This window comes from Dermacentor andersoni, chromosome 5, assembly GCF_023375885.2.
Source record: "Dermacentor andersoni chromosome 5, qqDerAnde1_hic_scaffold, whole genome shotgun sequence".
Taxonomy (NCBI): domain Eukaryota; kingdom Metazoa; phylum Arthropoda; class Arachnida; order Ixodida; family Ixodidae; genus Dermacentor; species Dermacentor andersoni.
The window spans coordinates 164,790,947-164,816,948 of NC_092818.1; the positions used below are offsets into that span (position 1 = coordinate 164,790,947).

Below are 26,002 nucleotides of genomic sequence, written 5' to 3' on the forward strand. Positions count from 1 at the left end.
TGCAGTTTTAGGGCAATCAACTGCTGACATCGGGACCTGCCAGTAGCCCGAGCGTAAATCCAACGAAGAGAAGAATTTAGCACCTTGCAAGCTGTCCAGAGCGTCGTCAATGCGCGGTAGAGGGTAGACGTCTTTGCGCATTATCTTATTGAGACGGTGATAATCGACGCGAAACCGAATGGAACCATCTTTTTTTTGTGACGAGAACCACCGGTGATGCCCACAGGCTATTGGAAGGATGAATGATGCCGCACTGAAGCATGTCGTCCACGTGCTCACTGATCACCTGACGCTCCTTGGCGGATACGCGGTACGAGCGCTGCCGCAATGGCGCGTTGGAGCCAGTGTCGATGTGGTGGCTGACGGTTGGCGAGCGACCCAGAGTAGGCTGAGCGACATCAAAAGAAGAGCGGAACTGGGCAAGCAGGTGAAGAAGCTGGGAGCGCTGCTCGGTCAGTAAGGTCATGGCAATGAAAGGTGTGAATAAGTCAGGTGATGGCGGAGCAGAAGTGGAAAGTGCACAGAAGTCAGTGAGCTCTGCATACGAAGCATCCGGCACGTCGGTTATAAACATGTCAATCAAGAGGCTGAACATGGCCAAGTACTTCGCCGCGAAGAGCCATCAGGGCTGTAGGAAGCGGATTGCAGACAACGATGGCGCTGAAACCGGCTGAAATGTCAAGCGTGGCGAAAGGCAGGGGAGCGTCTTTGCGGGTCATGAAGAGTTCTGAAGGAGTGAAGAGGACAGCGCCTTCAGAGACAGCGCCACAGAAGACGGGAACGACAGACAAGTACGGCGGTATGGCGATGTCTTCTCGAAGAACTAGCTTAGCGGGAAGAGAAGTGGCGCCGACGAGGGGCGCGTCACACAGAGGCGATAATTCGATTTCAGCACATGCACAATTGATGATGGCGTTATTTCGCGAAAGAAAGTCCCACCCAAGTATCACATCGTGAGAACAGGACTGCAGAACCACAAACTCCACAATATAGAGAACGCCCTGAATAACAACTCTAGCTGTGCATGCTGCTGAAGGCTGAACTGGCTGGACACTTGCTGTGCGAAGTGAAAACCCAGAAAGTGGCGTCGTAACTTTTCATAAAGCGCAAGAGAGGCGTTCGTTTAGGACAGACACGGCTGCTCCAGTATCAATTAGTGCAACGGTAGGGACGCCGTCAACAGTAAGATCGACAGCGTTCAAAGGCGACAATGGAGGACTTGTACAGATCGATGGCGACGCAGTTCTTGCCTCCTGAACTGCGGCGCTTAGTTTTGCTCTTGCGTGGGTGAAGGGCGCCGACGCATGGGGGACAATGAGCGGAGACGCGGGGAAGGTGAACGACGTGTAAGGACCGGGCGCTCGGCTGGTGTCCTGTTCGACTGCCGACTAAAATAAGTGTCGTGGAAAGGCGGCACACATTGGCGTAGGGAGGCGACTGCACAAACTCATCAGAGTGCAGCATGCGGCGGCGGCAGAGTCGTGCAACATGGCCGGGAATACCGCAGGCATAACATATGGGCCTGTTGTCTTGCGTGTGCCAAGGATTAGTAAAGGCAGGAGCAGGTCGATGAACGTGACTATGAACGGGTGGTGGTGGCCGAGGATGTAGCTCAAAGAGTGGTTGACGAGGGGGCTGCGCGGCGACGGATGTGTAAGTAAGTAGCGCGGCGGCAGGGTACTGCTGATGCTGCATTGGTAGAGCCTCAGCAACTTGGTCTTCAATAACCCGCCGGAGCGTAGGAGCGAGCTGTGTAGGAGGCTGTTGCGGCAGCAGCTGCTGTAGCTCAGCGAAGGGTAGCAGAGAAAGCTGACGTGCAACTTCCTCCTGCACGAAAGCTTGGATTTGTGTGAGCAAGGAGGAGGGATCAGAGAAGGCTGTCATGGAAGAGAGGGCCTCGTCAGCCATTGAGGGGCGCCTAGTCAACTCGCGCTGCCTACTCAACTCGTCGTAGCTTTGGCACAAGTTTATGAGCTCTGCTACGGTGCGCGGGCTCTTGGCGATCAACATTTGGAAAATGTCATCGCGATGCCCTTCAAAATGTGCTTCAATTTGTCATTTTCGGGCATAGACGCATCCACACATTTGCATAGGTCGAGAACATCTTCAATATAACAGGTGAATGTTTCACCGGGTCGCTGCGCTCGCTCTCGTAACCGCTGCTCGGCGCGCAACTTGTGGACGGCAGGGCGACTGAAAACTGCAGCGAAACAGGTCTTGAACGCGGACCAGGACTGAAAGTCGGCTTCATGATTTTTAAACCACAGGTGAGCCACTCCCGCAAGGTAGAATATGACGGCATTTAACTTGGCGGTACCATCCCATCGATTGTGCCATCCCATCGATCAGTTCAACTTCGTTGAACTGATCGTAAAAATAAGCCTTGGTCCTCTGAGCGAGTTCGTTAAACTGAAATATTCACTCTTCCGAAATTCGTTTAAGTGAAGCATTTTTGCATAGCATATTTAAGAAAATTGCCGGGGATTTTTAAAAAGTTTGTTATTCTGAAATATTCGATAAACCGACGTTCGTACAACTGAGAGTTTACTGTAGTTGGTATGCCACTGCATGTCATTTACTGCCGCAGCACATCAGGAAAAGCTCTGAAGGCCTGCCAGTACATTTATTAGGCACATCGGTGCTCATCCTGTGACAATTGCCCCTTCCCACGCTTGTTGAGCTTCATCGCAATAATTTGCACACGCTTCACTTACCGCGTAATATTGCTGTAGTAAGGAGAAGCTGACTTTCGGCAACCAGCATTATGCAACGCGTCGTGCTTTCTGAGCTTTGAAGCCAATCGTGAGGACCACAAAGCCGGAGTCGGTGCCATTGCTGACAGCGGCGAATTCTTTCAACGAAAAACACGGCACAGAACAGCAAGAAGCTAAATAGCAAACGCAGAAGCAACTAGGCCTAGCGTTGCTGCGGTGGTGGCTACGGCTGCCAGTGGATCTGCGTGAGAGAGCGCCGGTTCGAGAAGCGACGAGGTAATCAAAACGGCAGTGGTGGTGGTGGTTTTATTAATGCAGTTTCAGACCTGCCATGACGGCAAAATGTCCGGAAAATCGCATGGCGAAGGGTTCTTGCACCCGAAATTTCAGACTTTATTATACATAGGCCCTATGGGGTACGTGGTGGTGCCGCGAAGCCGTTCGAAATATCGGGCCATCCGGAAAGTCGGTCGTTGACTAAACACTGGCAACTCCTCCTACTCGAGCCAGGTTTATCGCGACTTTCTTTCCTTTTCAATAAAATTACAGCTAATTTTCCCTGATAGAAGCGCAAATTCCCTGAGTATCCCCGAGTTTTTCCAGACTATTGAAAATCCCTGAGAATTCCTGGTTTTCCCGGTTGGTAGACACCCTGAGGTTATGAAAAGTTAAGTACTTTGTTATATTGAGAATTCCGTTATATTGAAATTCGTTATATCGAGGTTTAACTGTATCTCTGAAAGAGATTGATTGTCAAGCACAAAACAAACCCTACAACAACCTTCATGAAAATGTGCTCTGCCGCCATTTTGTGATGGAAATGACACTGCATCTGACGGCACTGACGCTAAGCTGTTGTCAACACAGTGACTGTGGTTTTGGTTTCGTATCCAACTGTAAAACACAAGCAATGCTTGGGCCTATTTTCACTGAAAAAAAAAAAAAAAATAGGTGCACGTTAGATTCCTGTAAATACAGTATATGTAGTTACTGGCAAGCAAAGATTACCCTTTACCTCTAGACAGTGCTCCTCCTTCCATATTGTGCACACAGGAGACTAGAGAGAGCCTCCATGTATTGTGCACATGGGAGGGTATTGCCTGCAATGCTCTGTTAACTATATGTCACTGTACCTATTGTTTTTCACAGATAACTACTTCGATAACTGTTGCATTGGTCACTACAGATACGGACGCCAATAACTCACTAAGCTTGTACCTTACTTGCCTTCCAGTTGAGCTGCTGTATGTATATTGCATGTGCTCATGCGTGAAGCCGTAACGCAGAACTAGTGCTGAAATTTTCTGAGCTTACAGCATAGTGCTGGAAGAACAGTGAATGCAGGAACATGAAGTAGAACCGCAGGAAAGCATGAGTGACCTTTAGAACAATATTGTACTCTCCGCTGCTTGGAAGTACCATGCTTTTGTTATTTATTCTACCGGTCATTAAAGATACCCCTTTCTATACTATATTCATGGTTTCCTTACAAATTTATGCAAATATATTTTTCTAAGGTATTTCATAATTTTTTTAGCAGAAAATGTGTGTTTGGAGAAGCTTGATAAAGCTCAATTCGGTGAAATACAGGCAGATTAAGAAAACTTGTTCTTTATTTGACCTTGCAGGTCAGTATTAAGTTGCATATTGTCTGTGCCAGCTAAATGTAGCCAAGAAATAAAAGATAACAAAGGGCACTGCAGGAACGGTGCTCATTCTATGTTGGTGTTGATGTTCATACTAGTCGTAAGTGTTTCTATATTCAAGTATTAACTAAATTAATAATGTGTCATAGCAAAGATTGTGATGGATGTTAAGAAATGAGCGAAAACAGTGTTTAAAAGGCAATCTAGATTTTGTGAGCAGTTGTTTTTCTTGAAGCGACGCTTTTCTTTGCGAACCTCGCCGGGTTTCGTGACCATGGGAGCTGCGGCCTGGCAGTTCCCTTGCCAAATAGACCAACCAATCACAGCACAGCATGTGCACTGTATGCGCCACTAGGTTCCTTGCAGCACCACCAGGTGGCACTCACCTCCACACATTCGCGGCAACGGCAGCGCGGGGGAAAGAAACAGAAAAGCTCGCCCTTGCGAATCTACAGCTGCACGATAATGAAGATGTAAACGCTTATTGCAGACAGAAAGAATGGATTCGCATTTCGCTACATACGTATGCACATGCTGCCTCTGAAACCATGATACATTCAAGGCATCCATCGTACTCTCTAGTAGTCAGCAACTCCGCTTAACAAGACGTTCGATAGAATTTTTGTTTGTACACGTACACGCGTACGTGCATGTACTTGTTTCGACTCTTTGTGCACTCGCACAAAGCTTCGCTGCATATAGATTTCAAATTGTTGGATTTGCTGCATTTCTTTTTCAACAAAAAGAAGGATTCCACAAAATATGTTAAAAATGCCATGTGACAGCGTGCCCCTACACCAATGATATCAGTCGTTTCAAAAGTAAACCTTGTCATCCAGTATGCTACACATCTTACCCACATTCTAACCAAGGCTTTGCATTTGGTAAGGACCGAAAATATGCACAGAAATTAACCAATGCGTCAGGGAAAGAGCACGACCGCAATGTGATGAACTACGCCTGTAGTTCGCACAGTGTACATATAAGACTGCTAAACTCCCAGGTGCGCAAACACATTGTGCCAACTCTTTTGTTTTTATTTTCTTTTTCCATTTATTGGTAGTTCTTTGCCACCAGATACGATAACTAGGGAAGACCTTTAGGTTGCTATAGATAATTTCTCGGCATTTTCACAACTTCTGCATTGACACCATATTGATAACGGTGGGTGATAAACAAGCTAACTACACCTGAATGATTATTCATGCACAATTAACATAAGACCCATGACAAGCATGGACAGCGGCCATCAGTATAGAGTGAGCGTCATTCGTGTAAAGCAGTTCATTATTTTTTATTCTTTGCGACATTTTACTAAAACAGTCGGTTAACCTGTCACAATATATATGTGAGGTTACGTGGTCAATGCATGTTTGCCAGTTTTCCACATCCCTTGCCGGGAAAAGCACTGATATTTTTTGACGATGCAATATGGAGAATAAAGATCACTGGTTTTTCGCTCTGCCTACACACCTAATATCATGGGCTATATGTTGCAGGCCAATTTTCCGGACAAGCTCCAATTTATATGCGGCCCCACCATGGGCTCCATAGAGCAAACGTATTACAACGGCAACAGGTATTTTGGACATCAAACAATGAATCATTCTATTTTTCAGATACGTTTGGCACAAGTTGCAGTGTCAACATCGTTGTCGCGAGTGCAGCTTACGCTGTTTGCGTTTTCTCCGACATTTTATGACTGCCATTTGGCTACTCAAGTTGACTAAAACCAAAACATTATATTCCTGGCTTGCATTCTATGGTTGAAAAGTTTGAGTTGACATCATGTGGTCGTGCAGGAAAATGGAGTAGACGCAGAATCCAAATCTGAGTGATGATCATTGTTGCAACTTGAGATTCGCACAGTATGCGAATGTGTAAGAATTAGAAACATGCCTAATACATTCCTCATTTCCCTACGGTGAAGTTACAATGTGCCACCTAACGCCCACACCCCAGATGCCATATCTGAAAGTAATTGCCTTGGCTTGGAGTCCAGGAGTGCTATTCTGATGTCGTCAAATTGCGCCATGATGCCAAATTCTGTAATGAAGGCATTTTGAGCCGATCAGAGAGGCGGCCACAGCAACCCTCTTGGCCAATCAGAGCTGACAATATAGTGGAATTTGACAACATCCAAAATCCCACCAACGCACGGCTATTGCTGCATGGTTGCCAGGAAAGGCGCATACCCCGCTCAAGTCAATTAGTACTTCATTCGAAATTTGTGTTTTGGAGTAGAATGGCACAATTCGTATGTTTGGCACAGGATAATGGCATCTGTCAACATATGCAGCATAGTCAATATTAATTACATATGTGCATATTTGAACAAATTTATCTGCTGTCTTGTGCCCAATTTCATCTGAATAGTATTTCCAATGAAGCTGTTTCCAAATTCCGCAATCACCTGCACACGCTTTTCACATGATGTGTCTTGTGTATTTTATATGCAGTTACGTTTGTGTGTCCTTTATTGTTCGATTATGTTGCAATTACTCTCTTGCGGTGCATACCCATGCCTACACCATGTACTCTGCCAGCTTCTTTTTTTTTATGTCACAAATGTTCTTGTTACATATTTTTGTTCCCACAGTTCACCTACACCTTATTGCAGTGATGCCCCCCTTACTCAATGCCATATGCACAGCCTGTAAGGTGTTTTCTAAATAAATAAATATTCTAAACCTTAAGAATGCCCTCTCATTAGAGTGTTATCCCACTCTAGGAAAACTTCCCATTTTCCAAAACACTTCTAAAAAGTTTTCAACGAATATACTTTACACTTTATGCATGCAAACCTCACTTCACCTTTTCACTAAGCAATATACATGTATTTCTCATTGCTGCAAACAGTACAGTCAGAAACAAGAAAAATGCTTCAATTTACCGTGCTTCAAAATCAACTAGTCAGCAAAGCAAACTTTGGCAGCCTATGGAAGTGTTTCATCCATTCTTCCATTGCTAAGGAAGGTCACGAAGTGTGTGATATTTCATGAACGAAATGGCACGCAGAGCTTTGTCATAGGGATCACACTGTCTCTTAAACCCTTCTGCCAAAAAGGTGCCCAGAGAGTGCGATTTCAAAAACGCATCCTTTGAGCAGCGACAAAGCATTGCTATCCACATGGTAGAGCACAGAGACTGCAATAAATGCAGCCTGCGAGCGCTGACAAACTGCTGCATTCTATGCAGCAGAACACAAAGATCAAACAACCATAACCTACAAGTGCTGTAATAGTGCAGCAATTTATGTAGTAAAAACACAAAGGCAACAAAGACCACGGCTTTGAACGCCAACACTATGCAGTCATTATGTAGAAGACAAAATAAGTGGATGCACTACTTTTGTTCAAAATGGCTTGAAAATGGGAATATTATTGCGGAATTTACCAGCAAAATTTGCCAGTACAGTAGCCGACCAATTTTCCTTAAAAAGCTCGTTCCACCAAAAAAAAATATTTATATATCTGTTAGGCTTAGGGTGGCTTAAAAAAATTTTTTAATAATGCCCTGCCTCATACTATGCTTGGAGGCAATCAGTTTTGTTTGGATTTGTGCAAGAGTGACGTCGTCTCCATATACAGTCGACAAGGGCGTCACCATGGCGTCACCGCGTTGACGATCTACGCCAACAGAGTTCGCCATTGAGATAGAAGAAACAAGCCACGTTTCTTCGCAACACTTTGCCCTCACAAAGGCACAAGAGGTGGCGCCAATAACATAAATGGGAAGCTGCGCAAACAGACACAAATATGCAACGTTACTGAGACACACCTGCTCAATGGACACACCCACAAACAGCATAGCAACTGAAACTTTAGGGAGAGAGAAAAAAATATAAAAAGAAAGAAATAAAGAAAGAAACGATCCTGCATAGTGATTATGACGATAGTGCTAACTGAAAAATGAAACAAAGAAAAAGTGCACTCCCCTGGAGCGTTTTGTCACCCAAAGGGGAGTGGGTATGGCCTCAGAGATGGGAGGATGGCACATGCTTTCTATTGATAGCGTGCACCTGTCAATCTTGGAGGCTATAGAGCAGGCCACTGGAAGCCAAGCCAGGCCAGGCCAAACCAGCAGAAAATCCAACAAGGCAGCGTCCAAGATCGGGTAGCTTGGCTCAGTACAAGCGATTTAGTTTGGAAAATCTAACTTTGGGACCTAAATTCATTTAGAAATATTAGTCACAAGAATGCATTAGCTCTATGAGAACCCTGACGGTGCATGTATGAAGTCCGGAACATCCATTATGTCCGAGTTTTCGGAGTCCAAAAAATCCGTCAGCAACTGAGTACTGCATGACGAGTTAGGCTCATAAAATGCGGTCAATGTACACCTAAACCTAAGTACACGAGTGTTTTTGTATTCTATCCCCATCAAAGTGCTACTGCAGTAACCAGGAATCGAGCCCATGACCTCATCCTCAGGAGCAGAAAGCCACAGTCTCTGAGCCACCACGAGAGGTCAAGCAGTTCAAAATACATGCAAAAAATGTACTTGCATTTCAGGCTGTCAAGACAATGCACATAACAAAAAGCATAAATGAAGTGCAGCATGCCATACATGAAGCTTTTAAATCTTTTTTTTTTTTTTTTTTGCAATGCACTAAACACAGCAGGTTATATATCTACATACCACCACATAGAAAGGCTTATGCCCTTGAACTGACAGCAGGTTATATATCTGCATACCACCACATAGCAAGGCTTATGCCCTTGAACTGGTGTTAAAGAGTTAAAGCAAGGCTTTAAAGAGATACTAAAGGCAAATATTAATCCATACTATGTCATAGAGTATAGCTTTAAGATGTATCAAGTGTCACTGTTACTTAGAAAAGGCCTTTGTGAGTGATCAAAATGGCACTGTAAACATAGTACAGATAGTACAAGATGTAAACATAGTACAGGCGCACTGCCACTGTGATAAACATGGTATCAACTTGGAATATTGGTATGGAAAATATGGCCCCCAGTGTCAATTACAATTGGAATGCATAACATTCCAATAAGCAACTTGTGGCCAACAACTTGAGCTCACTGGCATTTCACTCAAATCCACATTCACATCCACTGAGAATTGTGTACACTAACTCATGTTCACTCAACGTTCACACCTCTGGATGAAGTGCAGGTGAACATGACAACCTGCACCTGCCACTTCTCTGCTGTAGCTAAAAATTCAAATGCAATTAAGAGTCTGGCAATTAGCAAAACCTTTCTATACGAACCATTTCGAGTGTCTGCCAGAACGTCAAGGCTGAAGCTGGGTCCAAAAAACTTGGTGCCTTCCAGCTTTGGGCCTGCAGTCTGGGGAGTGCGGGGTGTGCCCACTGGGGACGACCCAGAAGCACACTTGGACCCAGTCGGATCACCGTTGTCCTCGGCCATATCTGCATTTTCGGGCCAGTTTTGTCATTGCACACTATGTCATTGTGGCACATAATTTTGGTTCTGTGTGGCTCACTTTGCAACAGGCACTATCAATGAAATAAATAGGAACAAGTGGCACAATCTTGCGTGCCACTGGCTTAGAAAGATTTCTCAGTGTCTAAAACATACAACTGCAGAAGAACTTTGCCGGTGATGCAATTGTGCAGATGCAGCCCTACAAGAACGGGGATCCAGCAGATGCCCTGAACCAGTCCTCGGGCTTGGAGAAATAACATAGTCCGTGGGTAGTCCGCTACGAAGAGGAAGCCCGATGCACAAATGTATTTACAACTATTTACATGGGGAAAAGTTACATAAGGAGAAGCTAATCATGCAGGCTGGTACAAAGGTCGCAGCTCCAGGAAACAGTATAGCACTTCCTCTTCGTCTCTCTCTTGCGTGCACGTTCCTGTCCAAATGCACTAACAATACGCTGCTATGAACATCTCAGCCAAGTGCGTGGAGCTCGCAAGCGGATCGCGAAGTCACCTTTCTCTCAAATGCTCTCTTTTCAGCAGAAGGCTCCGTCCTCACTCTCTTCTAGACGCACTATTTCGTCATTGGACACACTATTGCGCCATTCCCCTTTTTGAACAGCTGCTATTGGCCAACAGCTGACATCTAACTGCGGTTGGTTACATGGCATAGATACCACGGCCGCTGTGGGGTGCAGCCATGAGTCCTGTGGCCAAGTGCACTGTGGCTCGCTGAGGACAACTACATTTAGCTTATATTTAGCGCATTGTAGGCACCAAAGGCAGAAGTCATGGTGTCTATGTTAACATCCAAAATTAAATTGGTCATGGTGACATTTAGAAGGCGGAGCGTTGTGGGCACACCCCACTGTGCCATAGCCTTCACAGTGCAAGGCACTGAAAAAGTAACGGGAGTGTAGCGGAGGCCATGTTTGATTGCCAACTCTGCTTCTGATGAACTCATTAAAGTACTTTTTGCTGCGAAGTATTTTTGAACTACCCTATTTTCACTTCAAATGCCTTTCTCCACTTTGATGAAAAGTGGTTCGGGGCCCCTTAAAGATTAAGACAAACACAATGATCTGATGCTGAGGTACCAAAACATTCAGTCGTTTGACAGAAGAGGTCATTAATAAAACTGCAGCACGCCACGTGCAAAGATCCAGCATTTGATCTTCATTAACATCAGAATAGCACAGTTACCTAATGATGAGGTCTCATTAGCAGTGAGTGCAGAAACAAATAAACCACTCAAGAAATTATTTATGACTGATTGCCACAGTGTAACGTCCTAATGCAATACTCCTGCTACAAGGGACGCAATAATGGATGGCTTCTAGTAATTAATTTCAGCCATTTGGAGATCTTTAATGTGCACCCAATGCTCCTCAGCCTACAAGTTTTTTGCATTCTGCCCCCTTCAAATTTTAACTTAAACCCATGACCTCAAGCTGAGCAACGGAACAGCGCAGTTACTACAGAGAATCTGCTCAGAATTTTCATGTGCAAAAGCACACAAATCTGCAGGGCAGGAGTAACATGCTCACATCTATCTCGCGACATGTCCTCACCTGAGGGCTTTGGCCGCTTCCTGTAGGTCTGCACAAATGGCGATGAGGGCAGAGATGCTGCTCCAGAAGGCGATTCCTCTGGCTTGTATTCAGGCAGCTTGGCAAACTGGGCCTTGAAGTTTACTTCTTCCAACACCCTGTTGGTGTAACACATGCAGAAAGGAGAGGGTAAAGCACTGATGGTAGTGGGAATGCTTAACAAGGGCTGGTGAGACAAAATGAGCATATAGTAAATAATTCCTCTATCAATCTTGCTAAAGCCCCATAAGGAGGCCCTGAAATACTTTTCTAACTATATCATAAAATGGCCTCACTATTAAAGGACTTCACCTCACAAATTTCCTGCTGCAAAATGTTTTCGAATCTTTCAAGCATAAGCGAAGTTAAAAAATGAATTTAAACTATGGGGTTTCACGTGACAAAACCACGATCTGGTTATGAGACATGCCGCAGTGGGGGACTCCGGAAATTTGGACCACCTGGAGTTCTTTAACGTGCACCTAAATCAAAGTACACGGGTGTTTTTGCATTTCACCCCCATCGAAATGCGGCCGCCATGGCCAGGATTCGATCCCACAACCTTGTGCTTAGCAGCCAAAAACCATAGCCACTAAGCAATCACGGCAGGTATAAGCGGAGTTAGAGGTAGCTATTTCACTGATGTGCACCTTTCTCTATCCTTTCATCTCCACTAGCACGCAGGAAGCTATACAGGGGGGATGGCAAGGGGGCAAGGCCCACCCTCAGAAGTTGCGCATACGACGCTATTTCCAGTTCAGGCATGCACACTGCTTTCTCAAAATGAGAATGGCCCTCGCACTGCCTTGTGTTGCCACACACCTGGAGCTACATTACCTATAGATGCCAATAAGAGCATGTGGTTGTCAGCAGCCAGAGGCTGCAGAATCTATGCTACGCAGCACGCCAGTACAATCTGAGGCCAGGCGCAGCACATGTTGCTACGTGCAACTGTTGTATGTAGACCGGAAGTGCAAAGATGAAATACTTTTTCGGTAGGCTTCTGCAAATATAGATTTCTTAGTTCAAGGAAAAATCGAAGTGAAATCAAAATGAATAGTTCGAACAGTTCAAACATTTGCACAAAACATTGACACATAAGCCAGATGTTGACAAATCTAAGAAACATGTTTTTTTTTTTTCTTGCAAAAACAGAAACTGGTTCATCTCTGGAGTCAGTTTGTCTTCAAAGTGCCATTATTCAGATATTTTCATGGAAAAAGTAAGTTCAGCATTTCTTGCAACTCGAGCAGCACAGAAATTTCTTTTTACAAGCTCTTGCTCACTGTCGTGCTTAAGTCTATGTACCTATATCTCGTTTATTGAGGCCGTGGGAACATGTTACATTTGCCAGTCATGATCACGAAGGCTTAACCTACAATGACATGCACACAATTTTCAACCAACGAGGACAAATGATGGTGCCAAGCGATAGGTTATGCCATTGCTGAGGGTGATCAGTCGCTGTTGCTTGTCGTATTGCCGGCTTTTGGCCAACCAGAAAATTTCTGGTTGTCACCCGGAAGTCCACGCATTGGCTTCTGCCAGGGACAGTGTGATTGTGCAACAACATGGCAGCAACCAGTCAGCCCGCTTTGATCTGAATTTGCTCTTGCAACTTGCTCTGAAAAACTAAATACTAAAAGCAGCCATCACTTCGTCTCTTCTCAAGCTGAGGCCAAAGTATTGGCGTTGTCTTGACATTATTATTGAAATCAATTGTTTGTTTTGATGCTTTTAAGCCTCAGACACCACCGCAGACTATGCAAGTGTTTTGAGAAACTTACCAGATGGTGCCATGGCCTTTCTCGCTGGCGGCCTGGTGACATTAAATGCATTTCCACTACCGATGGCAGCATATTAAAGCTAGCCTCACTACATCTTGGTTATAACATTGGCCTCCTGGTACATTTGCAGTTTCTTTACGTGTGCACAGCTGTACTTATTCAGACTACAATGAAAATTTGTCGCTACTTTTTTTCACGGTGTTGCGTCCATGTGGTTTCTTCATGACACGACGTGACAGCGTCTGCCTGTCGCATCATATGTCACTGTCACTTGGATATTGTGTGCATGTGGTTTTGGATTCGGGAGTCGTCGTCTCGGAGTCTGCTGTCAAACTGGGGTTTGCTCTCCAGCGTGCGCCACCAGTGCGTCTCGAAACGGATAGCTGGCCCATGCTACTGGGGCGTCACACGCGGAATCTAAGCGGACCCACGCTATCGTCTGAACTTTCTCAACGAGAGTTGCCAACTTGGTGATGAGTACGAGGTCGTGAGGTTGGAGGATGGGTGCAAGACCGGTGTACACTGGCTGCAAGAAATGCTATTGCATTTGAAATTTATCAAAGAGGGTGAACTCGTCAAATACAACCCTGGCAAAAATAAAAACTTCTACGCACTTGTCCATTCCATCGTTGACAGTTCGTTTGAGCACCGATTTCTTGGCCTCCTTGGCAGGTGGTCCCGCATTGGCCACAGGTGGTGGTGGCAGAGGTTCCTTTGCGGACTGCTGCTGCTGCTGCAGCTGTTGTTGCTGTTGTTGTTGTTGTTGCTGTTGCTGTTGCTGTTGCTGTTGCTGTTGCTGCTGCTGCTGTTGCTGCTGCTGCTGCTGCTGCTGCTGCTGCTGCTGTTGCTGCTGCTGCTGCTGCTGCTGTTGCTGTTGCTGTTGCTGTTGCTGCTGCGACTGACTTTCTTTCGCTGGCGTGGCACTGTCTTCCCTGGGAGCAGCACCGTCTTCCCGGTTGACACGGCCCTCCTCAGCCGTGGCACTCACCATTGGTGGGCACAGCGGCTGCAACTGACTAGTGTTGTCACTGAGATCTGTAAGGCAGGATGGCTCGGACGGTGAAGAGGACTGAGAGGATGATGCAGCACCACTGCTCTTGCGCTGGTGCAGTTGACCCGGTGCACGGCCCAGTTGAGCTGGTGTTGGTGCAAGCACAAATGGCTGCTGCTTAGGGCTCCCTTCTTGTGGAGCTGCTGCTTCAACCACCAAGGATGAGGCAGAGGAAGAGTAAATCGGCTCAAGTGGCACCTGGGGTAGCCGCCACTGCTGCTCATCCAAGCTGGGTCGAAGTAGGCTGGAACCAGTCGGAGGACCTTCGCGAGGGCTGGATGTATGCTGCAAAAAGGGCAGGACAGTATTAATTTCGCCTCTCTAAACCATGTTAAATATAAAGGATCACTGGGGTGGTATGGCTCACACAGAGAATGTGGCATTCAGTATGCAAAAAAGATGCGAGGCGTGCAAACAGGACAAAAGTGTAGAGAAGTTGACAACACGAACGCAGGCTATCAACTAGCAGCCAGGACCCCAACTTTTGCAGTCAGTCAACATTCCTTTTTGTTTGTTTCCTGTTTTCTGTATCTTGCTTTCATGAAGACTTTAGTGGATACCTTATGCAAAAAAGAGGTGAGGCGTGCAGGCCGGACACAATAGTAGAGAAGTGGACAACACGAATGCCGACTATCAACTGAAGGGAGCACTGAGGCGAAAAAAGAAAGAAGACACAAAACTCATCTGCGCAAGCTCAGGAATGCCACGTGTCAGTCGGGTACATGTGCTGGTCTACGTGAAAGATAGCTCTTAAGGCACTTAACCTCTTCCATGTAAAGTAATTGAAGGCTGACTCACTCACGCACTTCCACCATTAAAGATATGCCATGCCTCTACCATAATATGCGTACATCATCGGCATGTGTACGGCACGTGTCAGCATCGCCGGCCGCCACACTCCTGTACTTTTCACCGTAATTGCTCATTGCCCCCACGACCTTATTCTCGGCCTCGATTTTCTCTCCGCCCATTCTGCCCTAATTGACTGCTCTTCCAGTACCCTTCGTCTCGAGTTGCCGATGCTCGCAGAACCTTCTGACGCACCCCACTGGCGCTTACGCTCCACCGGCTTTCTTCGCCTGCCGCCAAAGTCCATAGCCTACATTGAACCGTTGTCTTTTCCACCAGTTCCTGATGGCGAGTACCTCGTCACTCCTCTGCCCGACATCCCAATACAGTATGACGTCACCGTGCCTCACAGTATAGTTACTATTACTGCGAACCACACTCGCATGCCTGTCAGTAACTTTGGATTGGCAAAGCAAATTCTACCGCAAGGTATTTGCCTTGCCACCATTGATTGTCTCGGCGACCAATACGTGGCAGCGTTATCGACCGATGGTTCTCGCGACCTTAGCATGCCCATCGCGCCAGCCTCGGGCGTCGATCCCAACATAAAGAAAATGGTTGCGACTGACCTGTCCTCTATGCAGGCTGAAGACCTTTGCGAAGTATTATCGTCCTACCGCGATATTTTCGACTTTGACGATCGCCCTTTAGGCCAGACGCTCGCGGTCAAGCATCGCATTCTTACTGGCGATGCTGTGCCTATTCACCGACGACCATATCAAGTTTCTGTGTCGGAACGCCGAGTAATTCAAGATGAAGTGAACAAAATGCTCGATAAAAACATCATTGAGCCTTCATCGAGTCCCTGGGCGTCACCTGTGGTGTTGGTTAAGAAGGACGGCACGTGGCGCTTCTGTGTTGATTACCGTCACCTGAACAGCATTACAAAAAAGGACGTCTACCCGCTCCCACGTATAGACGACGCCCTTGATGGCCTGCACGGTTCCAGATATTTCTCGTCTATTGATCTTCGCTCGGGATATTGGCAGATTGCTGTTGACGATATGGACAAAGAAAAAACCGCGTTCATCACACCTCATGGCCTATACCTATTTAAAGTAATGCCGTTTGGATTATGCAACGCCCCTGCCACCTTTGAGCGTATGATGGACTCCTTGCTCCAAGGTTTCAAATGGTCCACATGCCTCCGCTACCTCGACGACGTCATCATCTTCTCGCCAACGTTCGACACAACACCTTGAGCGTCTCACAACTATACTTGATGTATTTCGAAAGGCGAAGCTGCAACTTAACTCATCCAAATGTCGTTTTGGCCACCAACAAATTACTCTTCTGGGCCATCTAGTTGATGCTTCCGGAGTACAGCCTGACCCCGACAAAACTCGCGCTGTCCGAGAGTTTCCGGTTCCGAAGACAGCCGCAGACGTTCGAAGTTTTGTAGGGCTGTGCTCGTACTTTCGTCGTTTTGTTCCAGATTTTGCGACAATTGCTAGGCCCCTAACTAATCTTTTGAAGAAAGGCGTACAATTCTCGTGGGGTACTGCAGAAGCCGCCGCCTTCTCTCGTCTCGTCACTCTTCTAACCTCACCACCCATTCTCGCCCACTTCGACCCTGATGCCCCTACAGAATTACGTACAGATGCCAGCGGTCATGGCGTAGGTGCCGTCTTAGCCCAGCGTCAGCGTGGCCAGGATCGCGTTATTGCTTATGCGAGCCGCCTCCTAGCACCATCGGAGCGCAACTATTCCATTACGGAACGCGAATGCCTTGCTGTTGTCTGGGCGGTTGCAAAGTTCCGTCCTTACCTTTACGGTCGCCCTTTTTCCGTAGTCACTGACCATTACGCTCTTTGCTGGTTCTCATCGCTAAAAGATCCTACAGGCCGGCTTGGTCGATGGGCTTTGAGGCTACAGGAATTTTCATATTCCGTGGTGTACAAGTCTGGCCGCCTGCACCAAGACGCTGACAGTTTGTCGCGTTACCCTGTTGACGACTCAGACTCCTCCAATATTGCCAGTGCTTCTTGTGTATTCTCGGTATCCCAGCTGCTTCATTTCGCCGACAAGCAACGCCGTGACGCCTACATCGGAGCACTCATCGACCGTTTTGAACACTCTCCGGCCGATGCTACTCTACGCCTCTTCGTCCTCCACGACGGTACTCTGTACCGTCGTAACCTTCATCCAGACGGCTCTGAGTTCCTGCTTGCAGTACCTAAACACCTCCGCTCCACCGTTCTAGAAGAGCTTCACGACGCACCAATGGCAGGACACCTCGGCGTATCTCGAACCTATGACCGTGTACGTTGCCGTTTTTTCTGGCCGGGCCTTGCCCGTACCGTACGACGTTACGTCGCCGCTTGTGAACTTTGCCAACGACGCAAGAAGCCTTCCCAGCTCCCCGCTGGTTACCTGCAGCCGCTCGACATCCCTGCCGAGCCCTTCCATCGTGTCGGCTTGGACCTTCTAGGCCCATTTCCGGAATATACATCAGGAAACAAGTGGGTTGCAGTCGCGGTGGACTACGCGACCCGCTACGCCGTAACCCGTGCTCTTCCGACCAGTTGTGCAACTGATGTTGCGGACTTCCTGCTACATGATATCATATTGATGCATGGTGCTCCGCGTCAATTGCTTACAGACCGCAGCCGCACCTTTTTGGCCAAAGTCATTGACGACATCATGCGTGCCTGCTCAATACAGCATAAATTTACCACCTCCTACCACCCCCATACGAACGGCCTCACTGAGCGTTTGAACCGCACCCTTACAGACATGCTATCCAAATACATTTCAGACAACCACCGTGACTGGGACCTGGCTCTACCTTACATTACCTTTGCATATAACTCTTCCCGTCTCGAAACTGCTGGCTTTTCCCCGTTTTACCTCTTGTATGGCCGCGAACCGACGCTACCACTGGACACTGTGCTTCCGTCCGCCACAGCTTCGACTAGCGATTATGCCCGTGATGCAATCGCCCATGCTGACCATGCTCGCCAACTTGCGCGCGCTCGTCTCCAAGTGTCTCAAGACAAGCAGAAACAACGCTATGACCTCCGTCACCGTGATGTCCATTTTGTGCCCGAAGCCCTCGTGTTGCTTTGGTCACCATCGCGTAAAGTCGGCCTTTGTGAAAAACTGCTTTTCTGTTACACAGGCCCATATCGCGTGATACGCAAAGTGACCGATGTCACCTATGAAATCGTTCTAGCCACGCCCACGACGTCCTCCACTGTGACAACCAGTGACATTGTCCACGTTGCCCGACTCAAGCCCTACAACTCTCCATGCCCCTTGGATATTTAACAGCACCGTGACGGTGCTTTTGCCGCCGGGGGGTAATATTACGATATGATTCCGCGAGAGACGAGCCGCCGCGAGAACGACGAAGAAGTTGGTCGGTGCCCTCGACACGAGCGAGTGTCAGCCTGGCTGCCTGGCTCCAGTGTAAATAGCGTGTAAATAGCATCTCTCGTCTGTGTCTTTCCACACGTAACAATATCTTCATTCTTATGCCTGTACAATATCACGCATTCATCTAACTCTGGCATGCAGTTACAATCTTGGCAATGTAGGGAACGATTAGAAGGCGATCCACCGGTTAACGACCTTTTATGTTCCATTAGCCTCTGACTGATACACCGTCCCGTTTGCCCTACGTAGAACTGGCCACAGCTAAGGGAAATTTTATAAACCACACCCATACAACAGTCAGTAAAACTGTTGTTCTTATTGTGGTTCACTGGACAAATATCTGTTCTTTTTTTGCCTTTTACCTGCTCCTTTTTCCTCTGTACGGCAGTGCATATCTTACCTAGCTTATTGGGAGCAGTGAAAGCAACATTAACATCATATCTACTTGCAACTTTTTTAAGCGTGTGCGACACTGAATAAATGTACAGAATAGCCACTACTCCTTTTTTTGCTATTACTGCTTTGTGTAATCACGTCCGTTCCCCTCGAAACCGACTTCTTTAGGCGCTCAGCCACAGTGGCCACTGCTATCCTAGGATAACCTGCTTCTAATAGGCGCCGGACCTGTGCATTAAAGCTGGCGCGCATTTTGTACGTCCAGGATCTGGTGAGAGAAGACTTAAGGCACGACATGGCAATTCCGTTTTTTACTACTTTGGAATGCTTGGATTGAAAGTTTAGCAACGGCTTCGAAGATCTTGGGGAGTACTGCCAACAAACATGATTTTGTTCGAAGACCAAGGAAATGTCAAGAAACTGAATTACGCATAGCTCAGGAAATTCCTGGGTAAACTTTAATCCTCCTCCATAAAGTTAAATTGCTCACTTACTGAGGTAGCAGCGGAATCGAATTCTTCCCTGTTGAAGAAAATCAGGTAATCATCAACATAACAAAATATCTTGATAGCGCTATCACTGAAGGCTTTCTCTAAGCAGCTGTCAACCTTACTCAGGTAAATATTGCTAAGAATAGGGGCAACATGCAAACATGTGCTTTTATGACATCCAATTATTTAGCAGGCTTATATCAAATTATGCTCTATATCGAACTGATAGGCGTTTTTTTGTGAGTTCGATATAACCGGGTTCGACTGTAATAGAACAAGAGACACAGAGAGAGAAATCAGGAAACTGAATGAAGAGAGCAGCAAGCATGAGGAAAAGTAACTATGCTCACCGTCACATCACCAGCCTCCAAAAGCTTCTTTGTCTTGCCAGCCTTGAGCAACCTTTCTGGTGAAAGCCCCCTGCAGAGTGCCTTGGTGTCTGTATACCAAAAAGAAAAAAGAAATTCCACATTCGGTAAAATAAAAAGGAAATGTACTGCTCAAGTCGTACAGTTTTACTTACACAACACTTTCAATACACTAATGAAAGGAAAGGACCTACTCGTGATGCAAAATATTCTAAGGTCTTGGTGTATTTTGTTCTATGCTCAACAAGATGTGCAAAAAACAAGACGTGCAGAATTTTCCCTTGCAAATGGGATTGTTTTTTTAAAAATAAGCTTTCATTATGAGAGTGGCACATCGTCGTTACCTTATGCGACTCTCCGGCCACTGATATCAAGCACACAGAGGCGGTATTCTCGAGCGATCATCTTAGATACTGCAACAGTATCACTTTCGCAGTCTCTGTACTGGCCTTGAAGTATGCGGTCAACAGCCTTCCTGGCACTGTACACAGATAGTTGATGACAACGCATTCAGTGCTGAGTCGAGCAAAATCTCGCAAAAGACCATGATAGTGCAGTAGAATCTCGTTACAACGAACTTCGTGGGACCGCCGAATTTAATTCGTTAATTTGCATTATCGTAGTACTGAAAAACCAATATTTTAATGTCAGTGATGTAACACAACAACGAAAATTACGTACCTTTGCAGCAGATGTGCGTGTCCATATGTATATAATAAACGAGAATGCTGGGCACAGTTTAACTACAATTTATTGCTTGAAGAAGTCTGTAATCTTCTTCTGGAGAATAGACAGTAAGCGCTGCAGGACGAACGCCTCCACATCCTCAACGTTCCTCTGAACATCTTCGGGGACATCTTTACAGTGCCCCAGGAATGATCGAGTCTTTTCTAGAGAAAAACTAAAACATAGCTGAAAACAGTCTCTTCCTCTTTGTGTGTTCCAGTGTCGGCATCGCCTTCGTCACTACTGTAATCTTCTTGATCACGCACTTTATTCACGATGTTTTCGTTGGTGAGCTCCGCGGATGTAGCCGCTGCGCTGTCGCTGTCAATGTAATCATCGAAGGTCATCGCGGTGTCGATGGGGAGCTTCTTGGTAAGCTCATTTCACAGTTCTGGGTTGAGCTCCTCTGTGTCCTCACAGTCTTGTGGCGTAGGTGAAGCCTTTAAAAGGCCTGCCTTTCGCCAGCAGTTGCTGATCGTACTTACCTTCACGTTCCACCACGACCCTGTAAGCATTTCTGCAGCTTGACGAATGCTTACCTGCGTGGGCAGCTTCAGCCGAATATTGGTCTGGAGGCGCTGCTCAAGACGGTTCTGAAATGCGGCCTTCACACATCTGATGATGCCCTGGTCCAAAGGTTGGAGCGAAGAAGTACAATTCGGGGGCATAAATTCAAGTTGCACAATGCTTCAATAAATATTGTTCGCGCTGTCCCCATTATGAATGTATACCAACTCGCCCAACTTTCCACTTTAATACAGTATATTTCTTGTACATCGGGCCGCGCTTTTTGTGAACCAGCGCTCTTCCTGTGTCCTTTCACACCGCCGTCGTCTTGTTCGCACTGTTCCCATTATGAATGCACATTGCTCAATCGCACATTTACTATACGCGTCGAGCAATTGTCAACAATGAGGAGAATTTTTCTGTCTTTCTTCTTCATTGTGTCGTCGAGCTGCAGCAGACACTGAGTGGACAATTCTCATGTCATCAACACTTTTTTGTTGGCACGGTAGTCACAAGGCAGCAAGACATTTTTAAGCAGCGCGGCTTAGCAGACTTGCCAACAACTAGCGGCTTGAGTTTTTCCGTGCCCGTGGTGCTGCAGCAGAACAGAACCGATAGGCAGAGACGTGATTTCTTTCCGCCCTGGCACCTGTCACCTTTGAAGTTCATTATTTTATCAGGCAACAACTGATAGAAAAATGCCGTTTCATCGCATTGAAAACGTCATCTGGGGAGAAAGACACGATCTCTTGAAAGCACTCGTTCTGCCAGGCAAGCGCACTCTCGGCGTCTGCTTCCTTTCTTCGCCACAAGCAACCTGCCACGCAATGCCATTCCTTTGCCGGAAGCAGTAAAGCCTTCTGGCACTTTCATCAAAACCGGAGGTGTCCAAGGCAGCCGCGAACTGTAGCGCCTTCTCTTGAATAATTGTGCCTGACAAGGGCACATTGTTCTGTCTGGCATCCTTAAACCACGTGAGGAAGGCAGCGTCGACGTTCTGGTAGTTGCCAAGCCGCATGCGTTTTCTTGAGGGAGCCAGCTGTGACCCTCCAGTGCTATTTCATGATCTTTTCCCGATCCTTGAGCATCACTGCCATCGTTGATGGGGGAATATCACGCTCCCTGCACAGGTCGACTTGCTTTCTTCCAGCATTCAGCTGCGTCAAAATGTCCCTATTTTTCTTTGAGCGAAAACTGGCGTCGCTTCTTTTTAACGTGGGGGCCATGAGAACTCATTCTTAGCAAAGCCACCACCATAACACAATCACATCACCGATAACTTCGCAGCATAGAGTTTCCTAGAAAAATTACTAAAGGGAACTCTGGCGCTGCAGTCGTTGTACCACCATGGGAATTATGGGAAGTACATGGATTTGTCTGATCTTCGTGCTTGTGGATTCAAACGTTCTTGTGGCTTTGTATAATACGCTGTATCAATATCATTGTCGTAAATTTCAGCGCAATTTGTGCTCTGAGAAGTGCAGAAGACGCCGGGAACATGCACAATTGCTATTAATTGCAACGATTGAGCTTATCCAGGTGGGCAAATCGAAATGCACCAAGCGTCTCACGGCACTGGCATGCCCGCGATAAATTCATAAGGGCGTTTCATTCACTTGTCGATACATGCGTCCATGGCTTAATGGTTTCAATATTAGGCTTCTGTGCTAAAGTTCCTGTGTTCAAATCCTGTCGTCGGACAATTTTAATGATGTTTATTTAATTATTTATTACGCAATACACTGTTGAACATGACGAATTCACAAAGTCACAAAGCCGTTTGAAGCCAAAAGAACGAAGTTTAGGCAAATCCATGGACTTCCCATAATTCCCATGCTGGTACAACCGCTCCCAGTGCAGCTCCCGTAGACACTAGCGCCAGAGTTCCCGCTAGTAATTTTTATAGGAAACTCTATGCTTCGCAGCTCCTGCCTATCGCTATCAACGTGGTGACACTAGGCCTACGATGTAGTAGGAGAGTACGAACATGACCATATGCGACGCTCACGCTGATGCGGATGCTGCTGGGGCTGTACCCGTTGAAACGGGTTCCCCAGCACATGTCTGCTGCTGCTGCAGATGATGATAGGTGTAAGCCTCAGGGATTTGGTACCAAAACTTCAACAGAACTTCGTAATAATGAAGCATCTTGGTGATTGCGTACATTATTCTGAAATACTTGGTAATCTGAAATTCGTAGAACTGAAAGTTTTTTACATTGAAAATATAGGCATTTTGTGGGGATTTAAAAAAAAATCGTAAAACTGAAACGTTCGTTAATGTGGTGTTTGTAGTAACAAGATTTTACTGTATCTCCGACAGTTATTGTCAACGATACCACTTTAGATCGTAGTCGAGCACGAAATGTTGGTTCGATTTGCCTGCACCACTCTGAACCAGTTAACAGTAGTGCATGAGAAGTTCGGAAATTGTGCAGCTTGATATCTGTGGTGCAGGCATTGCGTTTTAGCTGACCAATGCACATGAAGTGCGTAAGCTTGACGGTCTTAAACTGCAGGTATGATCGGCTTCTGAGGTGTAAATACACCCCAATCTTGCATAGACACATCAGATGCACGTAAGCATGGTTTTAAGGGCGCTTGCACCCCGTGTGCGGGGGGCATCTGCTGTGTTGCTGCTTTGCACCTATACGCCTACACCAAGTCCACACCTGCGGTAGAGTGGGGTGCAGCAATATTGTTAGCCAGCCCCACACTGTTCCTGCACCTTTTGAAATTATGGTTCAGTGGGTGCCATTGCTGCACCGCTGAAACGAATGATAGGGTGCAGCACCTCATGAACTTGTTCAGGTGGTGCAGCCAAAAAGAAAAGACCTAAAATGAACCAACAATTTTAGCAAAAACGTGCTCTGTTGCCATTTTGTGATGGCAATGACGCTGCAACTGACGGCTCTGGCATTAGGCTGTTGTCAATGCCTTGAACACGATTTTGGTATCATACACAATTGTAATGCGCAGGCTATTTGGGGACACATTTTATCTGAAAAAAAAGTACACGTGAGGTTCGAGTACGTACATTAAAATATACAATCTTGCAAACCTCTTCAGCAGTTCGCAAATTCTAGTAAAGTGTACCATGGTGCAGCAGTGCCCCCTCACCTGCGTCAGTCAAGTTGTCACTGGGGGGCATTCGAGCTTCTGCACCGGGTGTAGCGGGTGATGCAACCAAAGCTTTAGAACTACGGTGTGACCGGGGACTTGAATCTAGCTTTGGCTCGGTAGGCGTCAAGTTCCCAGACTTCATGGAAAGGACACCTGCAATACGATTTAAAGCAGGGTTGCCGTTTGAGACAGCTGCACAGAAGCTGTGTTACAGAAAGGAATCAGAACACGTGCTATGCACATGTAGAACACAATGATTTAGGCAAGAGCCATGCAAGATGACTCTTCATGTCTTGGGCTGCATTAAAAAAATACTGTGCTTGCTTAACTCGAATAAGCATGCTACTTCTTTTAACAATAAAAACAGGAGCTAGTATTTGGGCCCAACTGCTTTTTTTTCTTTATTTACAACAGAGTAAAAATTAGTTGCAGTGTATACAGCAGGCATTACCAAATCCTGACTGAGAGCTAACCATTGTCGTTCAAAAGAATGCTGTACTATCATTGCATTCTGCCGTAAATTTGTTTTGAGATGTGACCGGCATGGTCGTTGGCCACATCACTGGTGTTCCGCTAACCTGAAACCAGCTAAGCCTAGTTGATCTAGTGGTCATCCATGAGAATTTAGCGGATGCATTGACTGCACTTTCGTCTATCTGTAATGATGGCATGACAATGGCTGAGATAAGGGCCGCAATTTTGCAGCAACACCTTCCACTTGATTCTATTTCTATGCTTTAGAGATATTACCATTAACTTATACCAAAAAAATGAAGAGTTGAAAATATCATGTCAGCACTCCATTAAAGGGGCCCTGAAACACTTTTCTAACTAATCAGAGAATGGCATCACTACTAAAGGACGCCATCTGATGCATCTCATGCCATAATACTTTTTCGAATACTTCAAGTATTAGCGGAGTTATCGCACCAATGCGCGCCTTTTTCTCTCTGCCGTCTCCACTAGTGCGCTGGAAGCTACACAGGGAGAAGCCAAGAATATTCCCCCTCTCCTCTGCTCCGTGTACGGAGCGAGAGTGGGAGCGAGGAGACCAGTCAGGCAGCCTACAGCAAAATATGGAAAAATACAGTAAAACAGCTTGTTGCAGCACTCAATGGCAGCCGCGATAGACTACACTACATAGCACACTGCTTCAATCTCAGAGGCCATGCTTGGCAGACGCAGCTAGGCGCAATTGTCATGTGTAGACCGGCAATGCAAAGACGAAATTATTTTTCTGTGTTTTTGAGATTGTAGACATGTACAATTGCCGACCATTTATTCGGACCTCACAGGGACTGCGGGAATGTCCGAATAAACAGGTGTCCGAAAAAGCAGATTCAGAAAAAAAAAAATCCTTTATTTTCACGCACTTATTCGGGCTTGGCAGTAGGCCTGAAGAAATCGTGAATGTGCCGTTGCATGCTGTTCCGTTTACGCGCAATCAAATAAGCCTAAATCTCGGAGAGGGTTGTACAGTCACTAGAGGCGGCTGAAAGCTTTGGGATTCTCCTTTCGTGCTCTTGGGACAAAGGAACGACAACACAGTAATGCAAACAATCACAAGGGCATTTATTGCACCTTTCATAGATCAATGCCTGCTAGCCGAATAGCTATCCACAAAACATGCCGATGGGCACGCGACAAATCTAGGAAGTCCGACTCACCGCGACTGGATAGTGAGCGAATATGTTCGCCCCATGCTGGATCCCAACGCCTGGTCGTTCGCACATAAGGTCACGCGAACGGTGGCGCGTTCGATGGATGCCACACGAGACGGTCTCGCAGAAGCATGGATCAGTGCACACGCGGGACGTCCGCGTCGTACCTCGGCCCGCAGCCAAAGAGCAAGCGTGTTCTCCCTTGCGCCCAAGTAACCCCGCCACAGCGCAACACTCACGCCATCTCTCGTACTGCGCTTCAAACCCTCAGACCGCCGCGGGCGCCAGGCCACGCGGCGAAGCCGCA

The 26,002-nt window shown here is 46.6% G+C and overlaps 1 protein-coding gene across 3 annotated transcripts in view; it reads right to left on the bottom strand.

Annotated features, from left to right (window-relative positions):
* The window catches only part of LOC126531570 (protein capicua homolog), a 121,506-nt gene that overhangs the window by 16,601 nt on the left and 78,903 nt on the right, over nt 1-26,002 (bottom strand). For all 3 annotated transcript variants that reach the window (XM_055071252.2, XM_055071253.2, XM_050179135.3), the window contains 5 exons: nt 24,032-24,187; nt 19,662-19,750; nt 13,761-14,482; nt 11,342-11,478; nt 9,594-9,755 (listed from right to left, as the gene is read on the bottom strand). In XM_055071252.2, coding sequence (XP_054927227.2) covers nt 9,594-9,755; nt 11,342-11,478; nt 13,761-14,482; nt 19,662-19,750; nt 24,032-24,187 — 1,266 coding nt within the window. The remainder of the gene's footprint in view (nt 1-9,593; nt 9,756-11,341; nt 11,479-13,760; nt 14,483-19,661; nt 19,751-24,031; nt 24,188-26,002) is intronic.